The sequence below is a fragment of the Enhydra lutris genome, unplaced genomic scaffold, assembly GCF_002288905.1.
Source record: "Enhydra lutris kenyoni isolate GAN:26980312 unplaced genomic scaffold, ASM228890v2 scaffoldscaffold22, whole genome shotgun sequence".
NCBI classification, from domain to species: domain Eukaryota; kingdom Metazoa; phylum Chordata; class Mammalia; order Carnivora; family Mustelidae; genus Enhydra; species Enhydra lutris.
Genome location: NW_019154106.1, coordinates 4,361,258 through 4,380,466, shown reverse-complemented (window position 1 = coordinate 4,380,466; position 19,209 = coordinate 4,361,258). Strand labels below are relative to the sequence as shown.

At 55.9% G+C, this 19,209-nt stretch overlaps 1 protein-coding gene across 4 annotated transcripts in view; it reads right to left on the bottom strand.

Moving 5' to 3' along the window:
• LOC111149387 (carnitine palmitoyltransferase 1A) overlaps positions 1 to 19,209 on the bottom strand; it is a 49,697-nt gene that overhangs the window by 8,958 nt on the left and 21,530 nt on the right. For all 4 annotated transcript variants that reach the window (XM_022506406.1, XM_022506408.1, XM_022506409.1 and 1 more), the window contains exons 5-14: positions 17,648 to 17,749; positions 15,037 to 15,174; positions 14,579 to 14,656; positions 13,788 to 13,895; positions 12,962 to 13,049; positions 10,118 to 10,313; positions 8,390 to 8,578; positions 7,601 to 7,706; positions 3,915 to 4,031; positions 2,338 to 2,502 (exon numbers count right to left, since the gene is read on the bottom strand). In XM_022506406.1, coding sequence (XP_022362114.1) covers positions 2,338 to 2,502; positions 3,915 to 4,031; positions 7,601 to 7,706; positions 8,390 to 8,578; positions 10,118 to 10,313; positions 12,962 to 13,049; positions 13,788 to 13,895; positions 14,579 to 14,656; positions 15,037 to 15,174; positions 17,648 to 17,749 — 1,287 coding nt within the window. The remainder of the gene's footprint in view (positions 1 to 2,337; positions 2,503 to 3,914; positions 4,032 to 7,600; positions 7,707 to 8,389; positions 8,579 to 10,117; positions 10,314 to 12,961; positions 13,050 to 13,787; positions 13,896 to 14,578; positions 14,657 to 15,036; positions 15,175 to 17,647; positions 17,750 to 19,209) is intronic.

Below are 19,209 nucleotides of genomic sequence, written 5' to 3'. Positions count from 1 at the left end.
AGCTCATCTCTGCGAACCGGGCCTCAGAGAGTACAGTTCTCGAGGAAGAATTTGCCAGGTTAGGGTCACGCACATTTCTTGCTGGAAGAGCCTCGGGCCGCACGCGCTCTTCCCTCTCTAGACTGCCCTGTACAAGCGCGGACTTGAAAGGCCTTTGCAAATCGCAGAGCAAACGTGCAGTCTTACTTACGCTGCATTTACGGGCTTCCTAGCAAGACTAAATTTCCCACGTACATTCCCCAGCAATTTGTAGTTTTCTGCTCTCGTGAACCACTACCCCCTGCTGACTCTGTCTGCCTACTGGGCTGTTTATTTGCTTCCCAAAAGGAACCCCTTGGCCCATTTTTCCAAGCCCATTCACTCACCAACCCATGCCCTCCCAGCGATGTTAAATCCTGCCTCTATCCCAGAGACGTGCCCAGGACTGCACCTTGCTCATTACTAAACTCTTCTAATTTCTACATTTTAGGCTTTGGAAGAAACAATGTCCACCTCGTTACTTTTATTTTTCAGAATGTTACTGGTTATTCTCAGACGTCACTTCTTCTAAATGAACTTGAAAATCAATCGCTCGAGCTCCCTTTGGAAAATCACCTCCAGACCTCAGACGGTGTCGACACTGGACGTGTGAACTGGGCACACTCGCCTCTGCGGGGTCGAGATTTTCCAGCCAAAACCACAGCCTTGTCTTCCTTTTGGAGACTGTCTCTGCCTTCCTCCCCAAAAGTCCCAGCTGCTTTACCAACGTGTGCCTGACCCCAGACTCCTGTCCCTGGTTCCCATTCCCCCGGCCTGTTGTACTTTCTACTTGGCCAAGTGCTGGACAAGGAAGATACTGGTCTTCATAGAATTCTGCACCAGGCTCCTTCCTGCGCACACTCCTTCATCACAAAAGCTTCTCTGCCACCTCCATTCCCATCAGAAGATGTACTGATCCCCCTCCTGCCCAGTCATCCCATCAGCTGTGCTCACTGTACTTATGGAAAGGCCTTTGAGGATGCTGGACATGCTAGAGTGGAGGCAGCCTCATCCTTTCCTTAATGGGGCTACTCACCCATTCACCCTTCAAGCCACACGTTGGCTACTGATCCGTGATGCTACTTATCACGATAGGGAAACAGCTCCCCTTACTTAGAGCCGTTATCAGGAACACACGCCAAGTTTTTAATGTCTTTCTAGCATTTGTCGAGAGGACTGTCCTTTTTCTTCTCTGATCCAAATAATAATTTAATCTGTCTCTGGGTTTATTAATACCAAACCATGCCCCTGGCCACTGGCCCCATAAGCTGCTGCTTTTACATGTTTCCTGCACTGCTGCATTCTTGTTGCTAATATCTCATTTAGGTTTTCTGCACGTTCGTTCATGAGCAAAACTGGTCTACAGCTCTTTCTCGCCATCCCTCCAATTAAGACACGAGCTCCAGAACCAGCCTGCCTGGATCCAAGTTCAGCCATGCCACTGCGAGCGGCGGGTCTCAGGCAAGGGAGTTCTCCTGCTCGTGCGAGAGGCAGAGATCAGCAAGGCCTTCCCCAGCAGCTCTGAGGACTAAGGAGCCCCCGCGAGGCACTCCACACCCGCTGGGCGGCTCTATCCAGCTCCGGATCATGCCCAGGGTACCCTCTTCCAAGCAACGAAGCCACTTCTGAGCAGGGTCCCGCTACCGGGCAGGCCTCCGACTTCGGACTTTCATCATGGGAACTGACCACCTCCTGGCTTTTTACCTTGTCTCGGGTCAGCTTCACTAACTTCTGTCGCTGTGGAAAATCGTTTCGAGATCTGCAAACGTATTACCATGGAGCCTGGCATCCCCTTATGAAACTCTGTGTCTGAGGCAGCGCCTCTTTTATCGCCCAAACGTGGTGCATCCCCGTGCTCAGCAGTCTTTAAGGTCAAGCTTGCTAATTCCAAGATTCAGCTCCTCTATCTGGCTACTGGGTCTGTAAGTCCCTCGCTCCTTCAGACAAAGCGCCCCTTCGACGACGGCCCTTTCTGCCCGACGGCTCTGCGAGCACACACTTAAGTGAGTGTGTTCCTCGGGGCAAGGAAGCTTCGTGACTTGATCACCTTTGTGAACAACTACCATAGAGTCAGCTGGAACTCGGTCTCCGGCCTAACTTCTCCCGGTTTCTCTGATTTTGATGTTACCTCTTCCGCTGTCCTGCATCTGCGTCTTTTCTAGACCTGCCCCACACCCACCGAGAGGGGTTCTGCTCACCGCATCCCACCCCGCCTGCGGCCGGCCCCCGGGACAGGCGTCCGGCCTTCCCCAGCCCCGGGGCACGCGGCTCCTGGCAGGTGCTCAGACCGAGTGCTCGCCACAGAGCCCCGGCTCGTACCTTATAATGTGCCAGCTGGAGGGCAAGCTGGACGAAGGCATCCGGGCTGGTCTTGCATTTCTTGATCAGCCCTTTACCAAAGGTGTGGAACGGGAACGAGTGGAAATCCACATCGTTTGCCAGAATGCTGGCGCTGTTCAGGGAAGTCTCTATCACCTCTTGACACTAGAGGAAAAAGGAGAAAGAGATGTGAGCCCAGGCTGCTGACATTCCTCGCAGAGACGAGATGTTCGTGCAGCCAACAGAGTTGTTGCTTGAGCGGACACACGTCGCATCTTCTTCCCGGTCCTCCCTGGAGGCGTCATCCCGGAGCCGCAGTCCGGGAATGACAGGCCCCCCACCGCTCGCCCAGGAGTGCCGGGGGGACCCGAGCAGGAGGAATGCCCGTGGGGGACTCCGGCTTCCTGGTCTGCACACAACCCCATGGGGCATTCCGCACAGTCCAGAGTTTAGTTTTGTGAAATCTACTGTGGCGACCCAGCTCCCAATTTTAAAAAACGAATGGGCCATGGTACGACCACGCCATGGAGATGAGCTCCCAAGCCACGGAAGGACAAGGACGCGGGAGGAGCCCTAAATGCATGAGACTAAGGCAAAGAAGCCGGTCTGCAGAGGCCGAGTTCGACAGGATTCCACGAACGGGACACTGTGGACGAGGCCAACTGTGGCGACTGTGACAAGACCTCTGGGTGCCAGGGGCATGGGGGCGGGGGACAGGGAGGAACCGGCAGTGCCCACATCTGGGGCCATGAAACTGCTCAGCGTGAGGCTGTGCGCGGACACTGGTCTTCATACATCCGCACAAAGGCCAAGAATGCACTAGGCCGACACTGACCCCATGTCAGGGATGGGCGTGTGTGTGCTAGGTCGGGGGAGGTGGGCAGGAGGGATTTCTCTGGACTTCCTGATCCATTGTGCTGGGAAAACTAAAACTTCTCGAGAAAGCTAAACCTACAGAAACATTTTAAATACCCGGGGACCGACTTGGTCAGGTATAAGGACCCCGAGCCCATGCACCTCGGCAGTGGGGACACTGCTCTGAGGAGCTCACGCTGGCCCCTGGGGATGCAGGACGGAAGGCCCGGCTGAGACGGCAGCCTCACGTGAGGCATTTTCTACTTCGAGAAGTGCTTCTCGGGCCCCAGGAATGCCTGCTTGGATTGGATGGGCAGAAATGTGGTATTTCCGCCCCTAAACTTCCTTCCCCAAAATGCTTCCTTTTATCGAGTGGCCTCTGTATGAAAATCTTTGAGAGAAACAGAAATAGTAAGTTAGTGATCTCACAGTATTTCTACCCCAAAGGAAGTGACTTTGCTTCTTCCTTGTTCACTGTGCTATCCAGCCAAATGTGAGCTGGAAATCTCACCGACAATCTTTGCCAGAGTGTGAAACAGAACCACTTCCTGGGGCCGGAGGCAGCAGGAGCTGTGGCAAGCAGCCCTACGGCCCGTGTGTGGACACAAGTCTGTCTGCAGCCTCCAGCTGAGCCGGTGCCCACTCAGCAAGGACGCGGCGGGGGGGGGGCCCTGGGCTGTGACCGTTTCCGTTCATCCCCACCCTGGGTCGTTGGGACTCACTTCCTCCGGGATGTCCCACTGCAGCCGCGTGGGGTGTGGAATGTTCGGGTTGGTGTCGCCCTTGCAGTGCCCGTCCTCCGCGTAACCCAGGTGAAAGCAGTCCGTGGCCAGGACATACTGTCGCAAATGAAGACACATGCGCCGGTCAGGGAAGAGGAGTACGGTGAACCCTGTTACCTAGAGCATCTTGGAGACGACCCCCAGGGGAGACAGACCCTCGTTCTTCACAGAGATGTAATGAAGACAGCAGGAGTGCCTCCCGGGGTGTGCCAGCAGGATGCCCATTTGCACCTGACCCCCTCCACGCAGCCACCCAACGGAAAAGTTATTTCCATTCCAGAGGGGAGAGAAATGGACGTGAGGAGGCTCCCCAGCTTGTGGGCTGGCAAGCAGCTCAGCCAGGACTCCAGCACATGCAGAGCCCGCTTCCAGGTCCCAGGTGCCCGCTGGGGGCGACCCCTCCCATCCCCCAAATCTTTACAGAAAGCCCGGAAGGCAGGCCCCGTTATTCCCAACTGCGTAAAAATGAGGAGGCCGAGCCACCCAGGGAGGAAGCCGTGTGCCCCAGTCCACACTCGCCATGAGCCAGGCTCCGGGCACAGCTGGGGCCTTCTCTTGCCCCTGGTGAGGACACCCACACTGATGAATTCAGTTGTATTTACTGAGCAGTTACTATGAGTCAGCAACCCTCTGAGCACCAGTGAGAGAATGGGGAACAAAACAGACCAGAATTTCTGCTTTTCCTCAAGACGTTAAACCTGGCCATCTGACCTCCCCAGTCTCCTCCAGGGTGCACACACGACAAATGAAAACACGCATTCGCCTAAGACGTGTGCACGAACATTTCCCAGGGGCAGTGCTTACAGTCGTTGGAGTGTGGAAACAACCCATGCGACAGCCAGAATAGACAGTCTGAGAGATAGAAAGTAGATCTGTGGTTGCCTGGTGGGGGCGGGGAGAGGAGCAGGAGTCCCCTTTGTGGGGAAACATCCTAAAAGTAGATGGCGGTGTTGGTGGTATGACCACCTGGTAAATACCCGAAACCCAGCGAATTGTGTACTTTAAGAAGATGAAGTTTATGGTATGTCAATTTTTTCTCCATAAATAATAATAAAAAGATTTTCTAAAAAAAGGAATCCCTGCACTCGGGGAGCTTACATCCTAGTGGGGGAGGCAAACACACACACACACACACACACACACACACACCAAAACCCGACCCCAAGTCTGGCTGGGGGCACTGCCGGGTGAGAGGGGTCGGGGCTCCAGCACGGGGGCGGTGCGTGGAGGCGGCCACGTGTGCGCGTGTGGTCGGCGTCCACGCAGATCCGAGCAAGCGAAGGGGCCAGCCTACTTGTGTCTGAGCCGCTCCACATCAGAGACCCCAGAGAGCCCAACACATGGAAGCTTTAGAAATATGTGGGCGGCAAGCAGGATCCAGCTCTGACCAGATCTGTTTTTTTTTTTTTTTAAGATTCCATTTATTTATCTGAGAGAGAGACAGTGAGAGAGAGCATGAGCGAGGAGAAGGTCAGAGGGAGAAGCAGACTCCCCATGGAGCTGGGAGCCCGATGTGGGACTCGAGCCCGGGACCCCGGGATCATGACCTGAGCAGAAGGCAGTCGTCCAACCAACTGAGCCACCCAGGCGTCCCTGACCAGATCTGCTCTTGACCGCCTCGCCACGGGCAGACCGGCTCCCGGGCCTCCGGGACAAGAGAGTGTGTCGGTTCCCATCCCTGCAGGGAGCTCCTGGGGTCCACGTCCGGTCCCTGGAGCCCCAGGCCATTCCGTCTGCTGGCAGGAACCCGAGTGACCGCCTTGGGCTGTCCATGCAATCTCTTTACCCTTCTCTCCTCCAAGAGCACTTAAAATAGGAGACGGCCTTGTCAACACGCAGATTTCTCCACCTGGCTAAGTCACCCTGTGCCGTCCAGACTGCCCGTGGCTCGAGTGCGGTCTCCTTCACGGAGACCAGCTGTCATGCGCTCACTACTCAGGGAGTCCTTGGAACAGGTGCCGCAGGTCTGGACGAGTCTGCTGTGTCGACGGACCCCTGCGGAGTCCGGCTGCTCTGTCCAGGGGCCGGAGATGGCTGAGTCGTCGTGCAGTTTCAGTTGAAAGGATGGCTAAGCTTCCGTTGGCATCAGCAGACGGGTGGCGGCGAAGACCCTTCTGAGACTTGACCGCTTTTATCGTCTTCAAGTCTTGGGACCAGACCGTGATCTGAAAGGCTGTTCAGTGACACTGTTTTCCCTGTATGCTCTTTCCCACACAGAGAATCTCACTTGGCTGAAGGAAGAGTGGGTTAGGGTTTGCCCAGACCCAGCCAGGGGTAAGACGGTCGGGAGAAGTCTTGGAGGGGGCATCCGGGGCTCCTAACCCAGGACCGGGAGAAGGCAGAGGGGCCGGGGGGAGTGCGGTGAAGCGGAGGCCTGACGGGGCCAGTGGCCAGGGAAAGAGTGTTCTGGGCAGAGGAGGGAGCGCGTGCATAGGTCTTGCAAGAGACAGCAGGACATGGCCTAGGATTTATAACTCTAGGGAAAATATGGACAGATAAAATATTTTAAAAATAAAGATTGAGATTCAAAGCCTTCAGAGGAATTAAAAAAAAAAGAAAAGAATGCAGTCATGCATTAAGATATCTTCACAAGTTCATGATGATTTCATCATGTCCAGTCCTCGAGTGAGCGCCACGGCCCATGAAGGACGGTGGGTTCCTCAGCCCGCTGTCCCGTCGTCCAGCTCCACCTGCCAGGGCAGCAGACTGCAAAGCACAAGCTGGGCTTTCAGGGTGACTTCAAAAGGCCTTGTTGCTTTAACAAAAAATTACCTTGAGCTTCATCAAACCAGGATAATACAGAAATTTCTGGATCAGGTCCACTGTTGACAATCCCAGAGTTCAGAAATTCCTCCAAACAAGAACCGGGGAGGGTAAGTTAAGAAAGCAAAACCTTCCTCAATGGTTCGTGCCAAACGCAAAGAAGGTTCCAACGCTTCAGGGAGAAATTAATTTTTTAAAGTTTAAAGCAGTGGCAGGGCCAATCCAACACCACATTTTAACAAGCTGGGCAGAGGGACCAGGTGGCAGGGGTTTGGCAGTTTTTAAATTACTTGGTAATTTTAAGAATTAAATGACGAGGCTGCATTTTTATCAACCAGGATTTAATGTGCTTGCTTCTAGTCGGCCTAATACCTGGCATATGGGAAGAGTCTAGAAAACACAGCAAAGAAGGGATGGTTTTGCTTTAGCTCTGCCCTGGAGTCCCTGAGCGAGAACCAGCCACCATTCCGTCACTTTGGTTCCACCCGGAGATGGCATTAAATGTGTTTCTATTTAAGGAAACTTAGTGTAGGAAATGAAGACACGAAGGCCTTTTGTTTAGCTAATTCATGTTACGCGAAGTGCCAATGTGTGTCACAAAGCCTTCTGTAATCAGATGGGTACCGCACGATGAAACGTCGTCTGGGGTCAGGACTGGCAACAGTAAGTGCCACGCTCACGTCACAGCTGCATTCACTCGCCTCCCACAGGTGCGTCACAGCTGCACTCACTCACCTCCCACAGCTGCATCACAGCTGCACTCGCCTCCCACAGGTGCGTCACAGCTGCACTCACTCACCTCCTACAGCTGCATCACAGCTGCACTCACCCCCCATGGGTGCGCAACAGCTATGCTCACTCACCTCCCACAGGTGCGCGACAATGGGCGCGTCGGCCCAGGAGTGCTCTGCGTTCATGCCCACCTTCCCGTTCTTGAAGACAATGAACGTGAAAGACTTATCGAACCACCTACGTGGGAAAGAAACATTCACAGGACTTAACTGTTTCAAAAAGACCGAAAGCAAATGAAAGTCACGTACTTGTTTTATTCGGGTTGGGCTCCTCTGCCCCCAGCCCCCAAAAGGCTGGCCCACGCTCTGAAATCTCTGCAGAGTGCTTGGAGGAGCACACAGAGAACTTAGATCAGTCACTTCTCTGTTATCAGAGACAAAGATAAGCCGTTCTGAGCTGCAGACCAGCAGAATGCGATTACGTTATTCTAACGTGAAGGGACCCATGAGGCAAGTGCAGGGAGCAGGGAGGCCATGCCCCTGCACACACACGTGCACACACATACACACACACACACACACACACTGGGACGAGCCTCACCCCCACCTGCAGGGCAGGCAGGACGGCTCCGCAGACAAGGAAAAGGAGGCTATAGGAGTCATGAGCTCAGGGAGCAGGCCAGAGCCGATACCCAGCTCAGCCCCATCAACCACCTTCTCCTGCCTAGTTCCAGGCGTCTGCAGACACCCCTCTTGCCAGCACCTCCGGTCAGAGGTAGGCGGCAACAGAGAGGGAAAAAACTCTTCCACTGTGTGTGTGCACATGTGTGCGCGTGCAGAAAAGAGAACCAAAGCTGTGTTCTTGTGCAAGCCTCATTCCTTCAGGGCAGAGACACCTGAGGCTGGTGGCAGCCACGTTACCTGTCAGAGCACTTGCCGTGGAGGAGAGACTTGGCGTAGCTGTCCATGGACGCGTCCGGGTCTTCCTTCCTGTACCCCTGCTCACTTTCGTCGAGCGTCACGAAGAATGCTGCCTTTTCCACGGCATCGAGGGACTGTTTGTTTTTCCCACGTCCAAAATAGGCCTGGCGACACTTGGCCCAGGGTACTCTGAAACAAGGCTTAGAGTCAAACCTACAGGAACGTGGGGACATCTCCTTACGTGCGGTGTTCAAAATGGCATTTTTCAGTTTTGTAGGAATTTAAGGGAAACTGCACATGTATGACTCTGTCTGCAGCGGACAGCACCGTCGGTCGGCAGGCCTCCAGCCCGGCGCGTACCTCCGCTCACTGAACGCTGGATGGGCCACGAGAATGCAAGCCCTGAACTTAGCGACCGAGACAGGGCTCCCTGCACCCGTGCCAGCGACCATCCTGACGACGTTGTGGCAGGGGCTGTGAGCACGTCCCTCCTGCCCGGCTCCCCTCCAGCCCTTGTCTACGTACGAGCTCACTGACCAGCACTACCATTCCCATCTTTCAGAGGGGGAAACTGAGGCACACAGACATGCTCACAGCTACGTTGTGGCAGGAAGAGCTTCCAACCCAAGCTGTCCTACCCAAGTCCATGCTACTAACAGCCACAGGACACCTTGGGGATAAGCAGCACCCCTGGGAGTCCAAAGAATGGGATTCTTTTCGTCCCACCTTTCATGGGATACAAGGAGCTGACACGACACCCACTTCCTGAGAGTCACCCCAGCCACGGCTCCTTCAATGGCTGCTAGGACCCTCACACAGGCCCTCCTCTGTCTTTCACCCACCCACCGTTCCAGATCAGGGTCATCTGGCCTGTCTCCTGCCCTCTTCTCTCCCCGAATGCTCGCTGAGGTAGCCTATGGTACCAACACCCCCAATAAACACCAGGTCCCCACACCCCCCTGGCCGGGACCACAGTCATCACCGTCTGCCAGGGGCCACAGTGACAGCAAGGATGGTCACTAATGCTGTGTGAAGGGACAAGAAGGTGATGGGCCAGCACATACACTCAGCGTCTACGCGAAGAGGAGCCTCAGGGCCGGCCGCCCACGGAGCCCCTCGGCGCAGGGGGTCCCAGGCAAGCCCACTCCTCAGCCGCAATTTGTGCCCACCTGCCCCCTGCGCCACTGATGCTCGTGAGCACACGGGGAGGGAGCTCGTGCCCCGGACACACTGCCCTCCGCCATTCCTTCCAGCCCTGGTGAGGGCACAGCAATGGCCTAACACCCCCGGGCTGCTGGGACGGGGCCTCCCCTCCAGCTCACGCTGCCCGTTCCAACCTTCACTGCTCGAGGAGCCCCTGGACCAGAAGATTCTCATACACCCGCTCGGGGCCCTCGGGTGGGCCTTTTAAACGGCCGAGTCAAGCCCCAGTATAGGGGGGTCCACGGGACCCTCTCTGCCATTCCCAGCATGGAACATGCAGTCTGCACCCCTGTGGCAGAGCCAGTGTCCTGAATTCAGCAGGCCCGCAGCCCTGCCGCAGAGCCTCACTCCTGTCTGTCTTGAGCCCTGGCACCCCGGGCACCTGGATGGGCGGCCGGCCAGCAGGGGCGGGACTCGGACTCCACGCTCCAGCCCCGCCCCCCAGCGCCGCTGCCCCGCCCCCATGCACCCCTCCTGCTGACCCGAGTCCACCGGCCAGACCCATGTCATGGAGGAGCCACACACCTTTCTCCAGCCGTGAGGGCCGCCAGCTTGGCCTCGCCCGGCTGAGGCTCGGAGGGGTCGTCCAAAATGCGCTGCATCTGCTGCTCGATCTCCCGCGGCTTCAGCAGCCTGCCGTCGTGGTACAGCCAGACCTTGAAGTAGCGCCCTTTGTGGAACACCACGATGTGCTTGCTGTCCCGGACGTGCTGGATGGTGTCTGCGGCGGGACGCGGAACCCAGAGGCGGGGGTTAGGGAGAGCTGAGCACGGCCCTGGCCCCCCGACCGTCCTGCGGCCCCAACCCCGCCCCCCGTGTCCCTCGGTGGGCCTCGACCATCCATTCAAGAGTCTGTAGACAGTCCGGTACGGATCAAAGCTGAGAGATCTGACTCCGTCTCAGCTCTGCTCAGCCACTCACTGCCCGTATGATCTCGGGCCAATGACTGCGGTCTGCTCAAGGGTTTTACAGAAAACTACGGCAAACACGCCCTTCAAGCCTTCATTCAAAGTCAGATAAAAGAAGCTGCACACTAGGATCACTTCCACTCAGACGCTACACCAGGTCCTGGCCAGCGCACGGTAAACTAAGAAAGGAAAATCGGGGATTCTCTGATCAGGGAAAGATACAGGCATGGGAACACAGGCCTCTTGCAGCCGCGATGAACCCCAGAAAACCCAACCGGCTGTTGAAATTACTGAGAACACAGCTGGGTAGCTGCTCAGGGTCCACATTTGCCTTCCTCTACCCTAGAGTTCTGGGCCCAACTGAGCCCCTCCCACTCACATGCTTGGAACCCCCCTCGGAAGCGACTGTATTTGGAAGCAGGGCCTTTAAAGAGGTAATTCTATTAACACATTGTGATTAAGATGGACCTTAATCCCACATGACTGGGGTACTTGTAGGAAATGATCAGGACACAGAGAGGCACGGAGGGATGACCCCGTGAGGACACAGGGAGAGGACGGCCGTCCACACGGGAGGTGAGAGGCCCCGGGGGGCTCCCTGTCTGCACCTGCATCTCGGGCTTCAGCCTCCAGGATGTGGGGACAGCGAGTGTCTTTCAGCCCCGCAGGCTACGAGGTTTTGTTACAATGGCCCCCAAAACTAATATATTCAGGAGCCAACAACTCAAAAATACACTTGAAACAACAAAAACAGAAAGGGAGTTAGGAGTAACTAACAGATGAGGCACAAGACCTGGGCAGAGAAAAGTACAGAAGCACCCCGGGATCCGAGGGGAGGTGTTCCAAGACCCCACAGATGCCGGAAGCCGGGGAGCACAACGAACCCCAGCCGCACGCCTGTTTTCTCCAGTCTACGGACCTGTGATCACGTCTGACTTACAAACAAGGTGCAGTACAACGTTAACAACAGCAAACCTAGAGCGATTACATCCTGTGCTAACAGAGCTTATGTGGACGTGGTCTCTCTCTCAAAACACCTGTCCTGGCCCTTCTTCTCGTGATGACGGGAGACAAGTCGCACAGGTATGACACAGGCTTAGGTTGAGGTCACGGGGAATCACCAGCTCTCACGCCGTGGCTGGTCGTGGGTAACTGAGACCACGGAACATGAAACCATGCATAAAAGGAACAACTATATGGCACTTTATTAAAATCATTTTTTAAAACGCTATTACTGGGGCCCCTGGGTGGCTCAGTCGGTTAAGTGTTTGCCTTCAGCTCAGGTCATGATCCCAGGGTCCTGGGATCGAGCCCCACATTGGGTTCCCTTCTCTCTCTCTCTGACAAACAAATAAAGTTAAATTAAAAAAAAAAAAAAAAAAGTCTGCTTGAGATTCTCACCCCTTCTGCTCGTCCCCCGCTCTCTCTCTCTAAAAGAAATAAGTACTTTTAAAAATTAAAAAAAAAAAAAATTTTAAGCATGCTATTACGGTCCCAACTGTCCCCAAGCTGTTTTTGGCCAACTCATCTGCTTTTCACAAAAATCTGGCCACAGATCACTAGACTCCAGACTGAGAGAAACAAAGGTTTTCGAGCCAGAAACAAACAGGCTGGAGTGAGTTTTCAGAAAGCGTCTGGGTCCCGGATCCGAGGAAAGCTGAATCCACTTCCGGAAGCTTAGCCAGTGGCCGGTTTCGGTGTCTGAGGACCCCGACGCCTACCACCATGGGACAAGTTCCCACCTGGGGCTCATAGTCCAGAGGTACCCGCTGTAATGACACCCCCAAAAGCCAGATCAGCTCGGGACTCTATACAATCAGCTTCGAAAGTGGCAGTGGGTTAAAACGAATAAAAAAGTAAAAAGCAGCTGTGGGTTCATTTTAACGCCCACCGAAAGGGCTCAGATGACGTCTGGTTTGTCTGTTGGCAAGTGACCTGTGTTTGCTACCTGCAGGGCCACCCGGAGGCTCACAGGTGGCACAGCCTGAGCCCTAGCTGGCCCGGAACAGTCCCAGGTGGTGACATGTCTCTCCCTCTCATTCTCGAGGGCGTCCTGGCTCAGAACACATGGCCTCCTAGCGTTGTGCAACGGCCGGGGGTGGGGATCAGCTGTCCCAGGCCAGGCCCGGCCTCCTGAGCACAGGCCACCGTGTGTTATACCAGAACCATGAGTGTGGGCCAGAGCTACACTCCCGAGGGAGCCAGATGAAGAAAAGAATATTCCTGGCCAGACCTGGGAGGAACACCCCAGGAGACAGCCTTCGGCCAAAGATAAACTGATTCTGAAGATAAGTCACATGCCCGGGCCTAAGGAACACCGAGGAAATTCAACAGAAGGAACATTCCTGAGCCTCAAACTTCACTCTCAGGAGGGGTCAGCATGAACCTGTGTGCTGCCTGTCCGTGACCCCGTATGCAGTGAGTACGGAGCGAACAGGCTTCCCCAAGGGGCCCCACTCACCCGTCTCCTCGCCTGGGATCCGCGATGTGTTAAACATTCGCTCCCACTGAGCAGAGCAGAGCGGAACCGTGGATCCCAACAAAAGAATCTACAACAAAAATGCATTTCAAACTAACAAACATTCCTGGGTTGGGGGCGTGGGAGGAAGGGGGAAGGAGCAAAGGAAACACTGATCTGTCTTCCGTGCACACAGTGCCTGACTCGTCTCTTCGGAAATGCGAGGGCAGCTCCTCGCTGGGCCGCCAACCTTGACCGCTAAGACCCGCCGGGCGCGGCCGGGGCTTGGGGCGCAGGCGGGGCTCTGGCCCCGGCACCCCTCCTGCCCAGAGGTCACGCCTTCTAATGGATCACTTGTCACCTCACACTTACACCACAACCTTTTCCAAACTGACGCTTCTACCAAAGGGCTGTCTAAGGAAAGAAATGTCTTGTTCACCCGCTCAACTGTTTTCTTCCAAAGGTAAACAAGAGCTTCTTCCAGCTGAGATCACGGGGTGACATACAGTAGGAACTTAGAACACACCAGGAGCATTAAATCTCACGGTAATTACGGAGAGTAAAAGAAGCAAGACCAGAGAGAGAGCGAGCGAGCGAGCGCTGCACGATTTCATTTGCATAAAGCTCTGAACAGTACAAGTGACCCAGAGACAGAAGGCACAAGCGAACTTTTGGGGGTGATGGATGTGTTTACGCCCTGGACCGTGGAGACGATGTCAGGGGTACGTTATACAGATACGACAGGACCTATCGAAGGAGGCCTCGAGCCTGTGCACGAGGTCAACAAAGCCAACACAAAAGAAGTTTCTAGAGCAGTGAGTTTGCGTACCGGCTTGATCTCCTCCCGGTCCAGCCGTCGTCTGTAGAGCAGGATGGCGTGGATGGCGTTGCCCGCTCTCGCTGCCTGGATCTGGGTCGGCAGGATGTACAGCAAGTCCTGAGAAGGTAAACCCGTGTCGGCACAGAGGACGTCCGTGGGCAAAGCCACGCTCACCCAAATACACGGGAGAGCATTTCCGCACTGCTAAAATGTTTCCATCGGTGTGAGATCACCCCCGCTCTGACAGAAAAGAAATCGGAACTGCATTTCCTACACTTGGACAGGTTTGTACTTTACAAGCAAATAAAAGTGACCAACAGGAAGAAAAAGGACAAAGAACGAGGCTGCCCGGTTATTAAAGCTATTAAATGCCGGTTACCGGAGCCCCAGCTGTGAGGCTTCCAACAAGACAACGGGAAGAGCCCTCCCAGGCCATCCATGCTGCGGAAGACAAGAACCTCCTGGCATCCCAGGGCTGGGGGAGCCGTGGCCACCTGTCACCACGCTCTGTGGAGTGGCGCAGACACAGGCCCACACATCACCGCGGCATCACAACGCAGCACCCAGCTGTGATGACAGGCAGAGGGACCACTGATGGCCTCCGGAGTATTTCTGTGGCTCTAATCTCTCGGCAGTGGCTCGGGGCCAACACAAAGGGACAGCCACACGCAGCTTTCAGGGACGGCAGGCAGGGGCTGGGCCCCGGCAGAAAGCCTGGATCAGCGGGAGCAGGGGCAGGAGCTTCTGGGGTGGCCCGCGGGCCCGTGGGGACGCCCGCTATGCCCGCCCAGAGCACTCACCATGGCATAGTAGTTGCTGTTCACCATCAGTGGCCCCCGTCCTCGCAGGTAGATGTACTCCTCCCACCAGTCGCTCACCTGCGGGAGGCCCAGGGGACAGAGCACCGGCGAGCTCAGTGGGAGCCTCAAGGGCTGGCGGGGCCCCCGGGGTGCAGGACGGCTCTCGGGTGCAAGTGTGTAGGTGGGACACACGCCACAGCCTGTGTGGGAGCCTAAGCCCAAGTGCGAGCTCAGCACATCCCTGCAGCCGGTGCCTGATTTAAACGGCATGCGCGCCAGCCCACCTCCAGCCCCGGCTTCTGGCTCCCTCCAGTCACAAGGAACACCTCCTCCTGCACCCCACCTCGTACAGCCCGCCAAGCGGCTCCTCCCGCCCGCCCCATGTGGGGAGGCCCGGCGGGTTTGTGGCACGAACTGGCACGCGAACGCATCGTCGGACTGCGAGCACGTGCACTTACGTAGTTAGTGGCCCACCAGGATTTTAACTTCAGGTACCACTGCAGTTTGGGCCCAAGGGTGACCGCAAATTCTTCTGCTAGAACCATCATCCGTCTGAAGTCCGACTCCTTCATCAGGGGCTTCACGGACTCCAGATACTAGGGTTGACACAGAGCACACCCGCCAAGTTCAAACACAGGCCCCTTATCTGTGCTTTAGGAAGAACGTAAACATCTTTACAAGATATAAAAATCCCCAAGTAGGGATGCCTGGCCGGCTCAGTCCGAGGAACGCACAACTCTCGATCTCAGGGTCGTGAGTTCAAGTCCCACGTTGGGAAAGGAGATTAATCAAAAATAATTTAAAAAAATCTTTTTAAATTTATTTGACACGGAGAGAGACAGCAAGAAAGGGAACACAAGCAGGGGGAGTGGGAGAGGGAGAAGGAGGCTCCCCGCTGAGCAGGGAGCCTGAGGCGGGGCTCTATCCCAGGACCTGGAATCCTGATCTGAGCCAAAGGCAGCCACTTAAGGACTGAGCCACCCAGGCGCCCCTAAAAATAATTTTTTTAAAGGTTGATTTATTTATTTTAGAGAGAGAGGATGAGCAATTCGGGGGTTGGATAGAGGGAGAGAGAGAATCCCAAGCAGGCTCCATGCTCGGGGGGAGCATGATATGGGGTTTGATCTCACGATCCTGAGCCAAAACCGACAGTCAGTCATTTAACAGACTAAGCCACCCAGGCTCCCCTTAAAAATAAAGTCTTAAAAAAAAAAAAAAAAAGGAACAACTCCACCAAGCTGGTTTTGCAGGTCCTGAAACTAAGTTAACCAGACGGCTTTACATCAGCAACACAGACACAAACGCACTCCTTCGTCCCTTACTGTCCTTCCAGCTCTCCAGACAAGCATCACCAAGATCACCGGAGTGACTTCCGGAGTGACAAGATCACGGCTCGCCCAGCAAGGACGTCTCACTCGTCTTTACCCATCATTTGGCCCTTAATGAAAGCCCTGTTCCCACCTACTCAACAGTGACTCAGGACAGTGCTGGGAAGGTGTGTGGGGCGAGCCTGGGACACCAGGGCAGGAATGAGGAGCCAGAGACGGGGAAGGCCAAGCCCCAGGTCAAGGCCAGGTCTCCAGGGACAGGGCTGGGGCGGGGCCCCTGACTTTGACCAGCCCCGCCCTGAAGTCAGAGAGCCCAGGTGGCAGGTCACAGACAGGGCGGTGGGCTTCCGAGACCATCGTCAAGAGCTGCTACCACACACACGAGCGATCTAGAAAGTAAGGCCACCGGCTTATCAGGAAATGCATCCACCCGCCAAGTTTTGTCTGCCGTGAACACAGCTTCGGGGTGGCAGGGAGATCTCCAGGACCCCTTTTTGAAGGTTTAAAAGTAGCCACCACTCCTGAAACAGAGGAACTACTCAGGTTTTCAAGTTTTTTCAAAGTGAGACGCGCAGGCGTGGGACTGGAAATCACATTCCGAAGCACGTCAAGCCGGGCGCTGGGCTCCGGCAGGCAGAGCAGCAGGTGGCTTGGCCGCCCTCCCGCGGGATGGCTGTGGGCCCACAGGTGAGGGCACAGGACAGCAGACATGAGAGGGAACTTGAAAAGGCCAAGAGGGACGAAATAAGGAGTCTGGGATTCAAAAGCCAAGACATGTCCCACTTGGGTTTTAAAATGAGGCCACGGGACAGGCAGAAACGGCCACCCTCGCCAGGTACGGTGGGAATGTGTGTGCTGTGGGGCTCAGCCTGGCAGGTCCTCCCAGGCGTGGGAGGCGGGTCCTCCCACGCGTGAAGCACAGGTCCCATCAGACCCCAGGGCCACAGTTCCAGGCTCACACCCAGCAGAGCAGCAAGCAGGTCTTGAACAAAAGCATTCACAACAGCCAGAGAGTGGAAACAATTCCAATGTCCAGCAACAGGTGACTGCATGAATGTGGTGGGGTCCAACCGCCCAGTCGGATATCACTCAGTCATTAAAAGGCAAGATACAGGGACAGACGCTACGGCAGAGACACAGCCTCAAAACAGTCTAAGAGCCACATATCGCAGGATTCCATGTACTGGAAACATCCAGGAGAGGCGAAACCCCAGGGACAGAGAGCAGGCTGTGGGTGCCGGGGCTGAGGGGGGTGAAGTGGGGCGTGATGCTGACGGGGGTGGGGTTCGGGTGATGGAAAGTTCTACAACTAGACTGTGGTGGAGATGGCACTATGAGACTGAATTCAGTGCCACACAATGGCACCGTTTAAAGGGGTTAAAACGGTCATATTCGTGTTACATACATACACACCGCAATTTAAAACTAGTCACGTAACATACCAAAGACCATTGAATCGGATGCTTCCAGGAACTGTATGATACGTGAATTATATTACAATGAAGCTGTGTAAAAAAATTGTGCAAAACTATCAAATGTGATGCTTTTTTAAAAATAAAAAACAGCTCACGTGTGCTGATACGTCAGAAAGGAAGAGATCTCTGACAAAAGCCAGACGAGTCCACTGCTGAGACCTAACATGGTCAACCGACAACCGGCTGCCATCGGGTCAGCAACCCTAAAACCCCGGATGCCCGGTGGCTCGGAGGGGGCGTCCCAGGGAGCTCGAAGCCACACCTACCCTGCTCACGGTGTCCTTGACGGTTGGGACCGGCAGGCGTGGCAGCGACGTCTGGAAGCTGTACAACATGGGTTTTCGGCCCGAAAAGATCTTGACCATACTCTTAAAAAAAAGCACGTTTGAAAATGAGAGACCATGTTGAAGACGTAGAGCCCGTTCTCAACCTGCTGACCCTTTCCTGATTATCCGTGCTTCGCATCTCCCTCTCCGGTCCGTTGTCCACCCCATACCTCACAGGCTTTTGCCAACAACCAGGTGACCCCACCCAAAACCACCCCAAGGCTGGCGGAGGCTTCGAGATGCCCGGCCAGGGTGGGCCCCCGGAGGTTGCCGGCTGACTGCGCTCCCGCACGCGGGCCAAGATCCCCCCGCACCTCTGCGAGGCTCCGGGTTTGAGGACCGGATCTAAGCCCTGGCCAGGGGGCAGTGCAGGGGCCGAGCTGGGAGGCTGCACCTCAAGCCAACCCCAGGAGCAGCAGCCGTGTGGCCCGTCCCGTCTAGGGGACAGCACACATGTGCCTACTCTCGGCCCTTGCTTTCATCCCGAAGGATGGGAACTTGGTGCTAACCACGGGTCATCTCTTGCTGACCAGACCTCCGAGAAATTCCCCGGGCTCGTAGGGGGCGGCGGGGACTCAGCCAGGAATACGCCCTCCGGGGGAACGTGTTAGCACCTTCCGTAGAGGGTGGGCGCCCCTCCAGACTCCCCTGGGGGCTGATTCTGCTTCTCTGGAAACCAGCCATCTGACACCCAGGCGAGCGCGGGGAGTCTGCTGGGGTGAGCGAAGCCCACGGGTGCATGTGGGCCCCAGGCGTGCGGGTGCCTCTCATGAGCAGCCCCCAGGAGTGGTGGTTAGCTCGGAGGAGGAGTGGTCACCGGGGGACAGTGGGACAAGCCTCCACGCACGCGGCAACCAAGGGACCCTGAGGCTGTGGCGGAGGCGAGCCCGCAGAACGGCGAGGGACACCACGGAAGCCCCACCTTGGAGCTAGTCAGAAAAGCGGCGGCACGGGCGGGCACCACCCTCCTTCGATGGAGAACCTGGACGGCAAACCCAGCAGGCTCCCACATGCCGCGTTCAAAACTCCCCAGCGCCGTGGAAGGAAAACACTTCTTGGCCTGCAGTCATGGTGACTCAACCCCCTGCAGCTCTCAGGTCAACCAACCCCGTGTGGGAGGGGAGAAACGTCCCCGAGGATCCTCCCTTCAAAGTAAAAGCCACCCGCATAAGAGCCGGTGCTGAGTGAGGCGCGCCAGACCCAGAAGGGCGAATACGGTGGTGAGGGGGTGGCGGCTGTTGGGGGCACGGGGCTGCCTTGGCACACTTAAGCCTCCGCTGAGATGGCACATCTGACTTACAAGCTCTCACCGCAAAGGAAAGGCAGGGTGGGACACGAGGGAGCTCGGGGGGAGCGGGGGGAGCTAAGTGTGCAGCGCCGATAACGGCCGTGGTTCCACATGTGCGTACTGACCTCCAGGCCCAACCAGCTGTGCACGCCGCTACCAGCTGGGCAGCCTGGCGCGTACCAGGCGTACCCCAAGAAAGTGCTCAGAAACCATC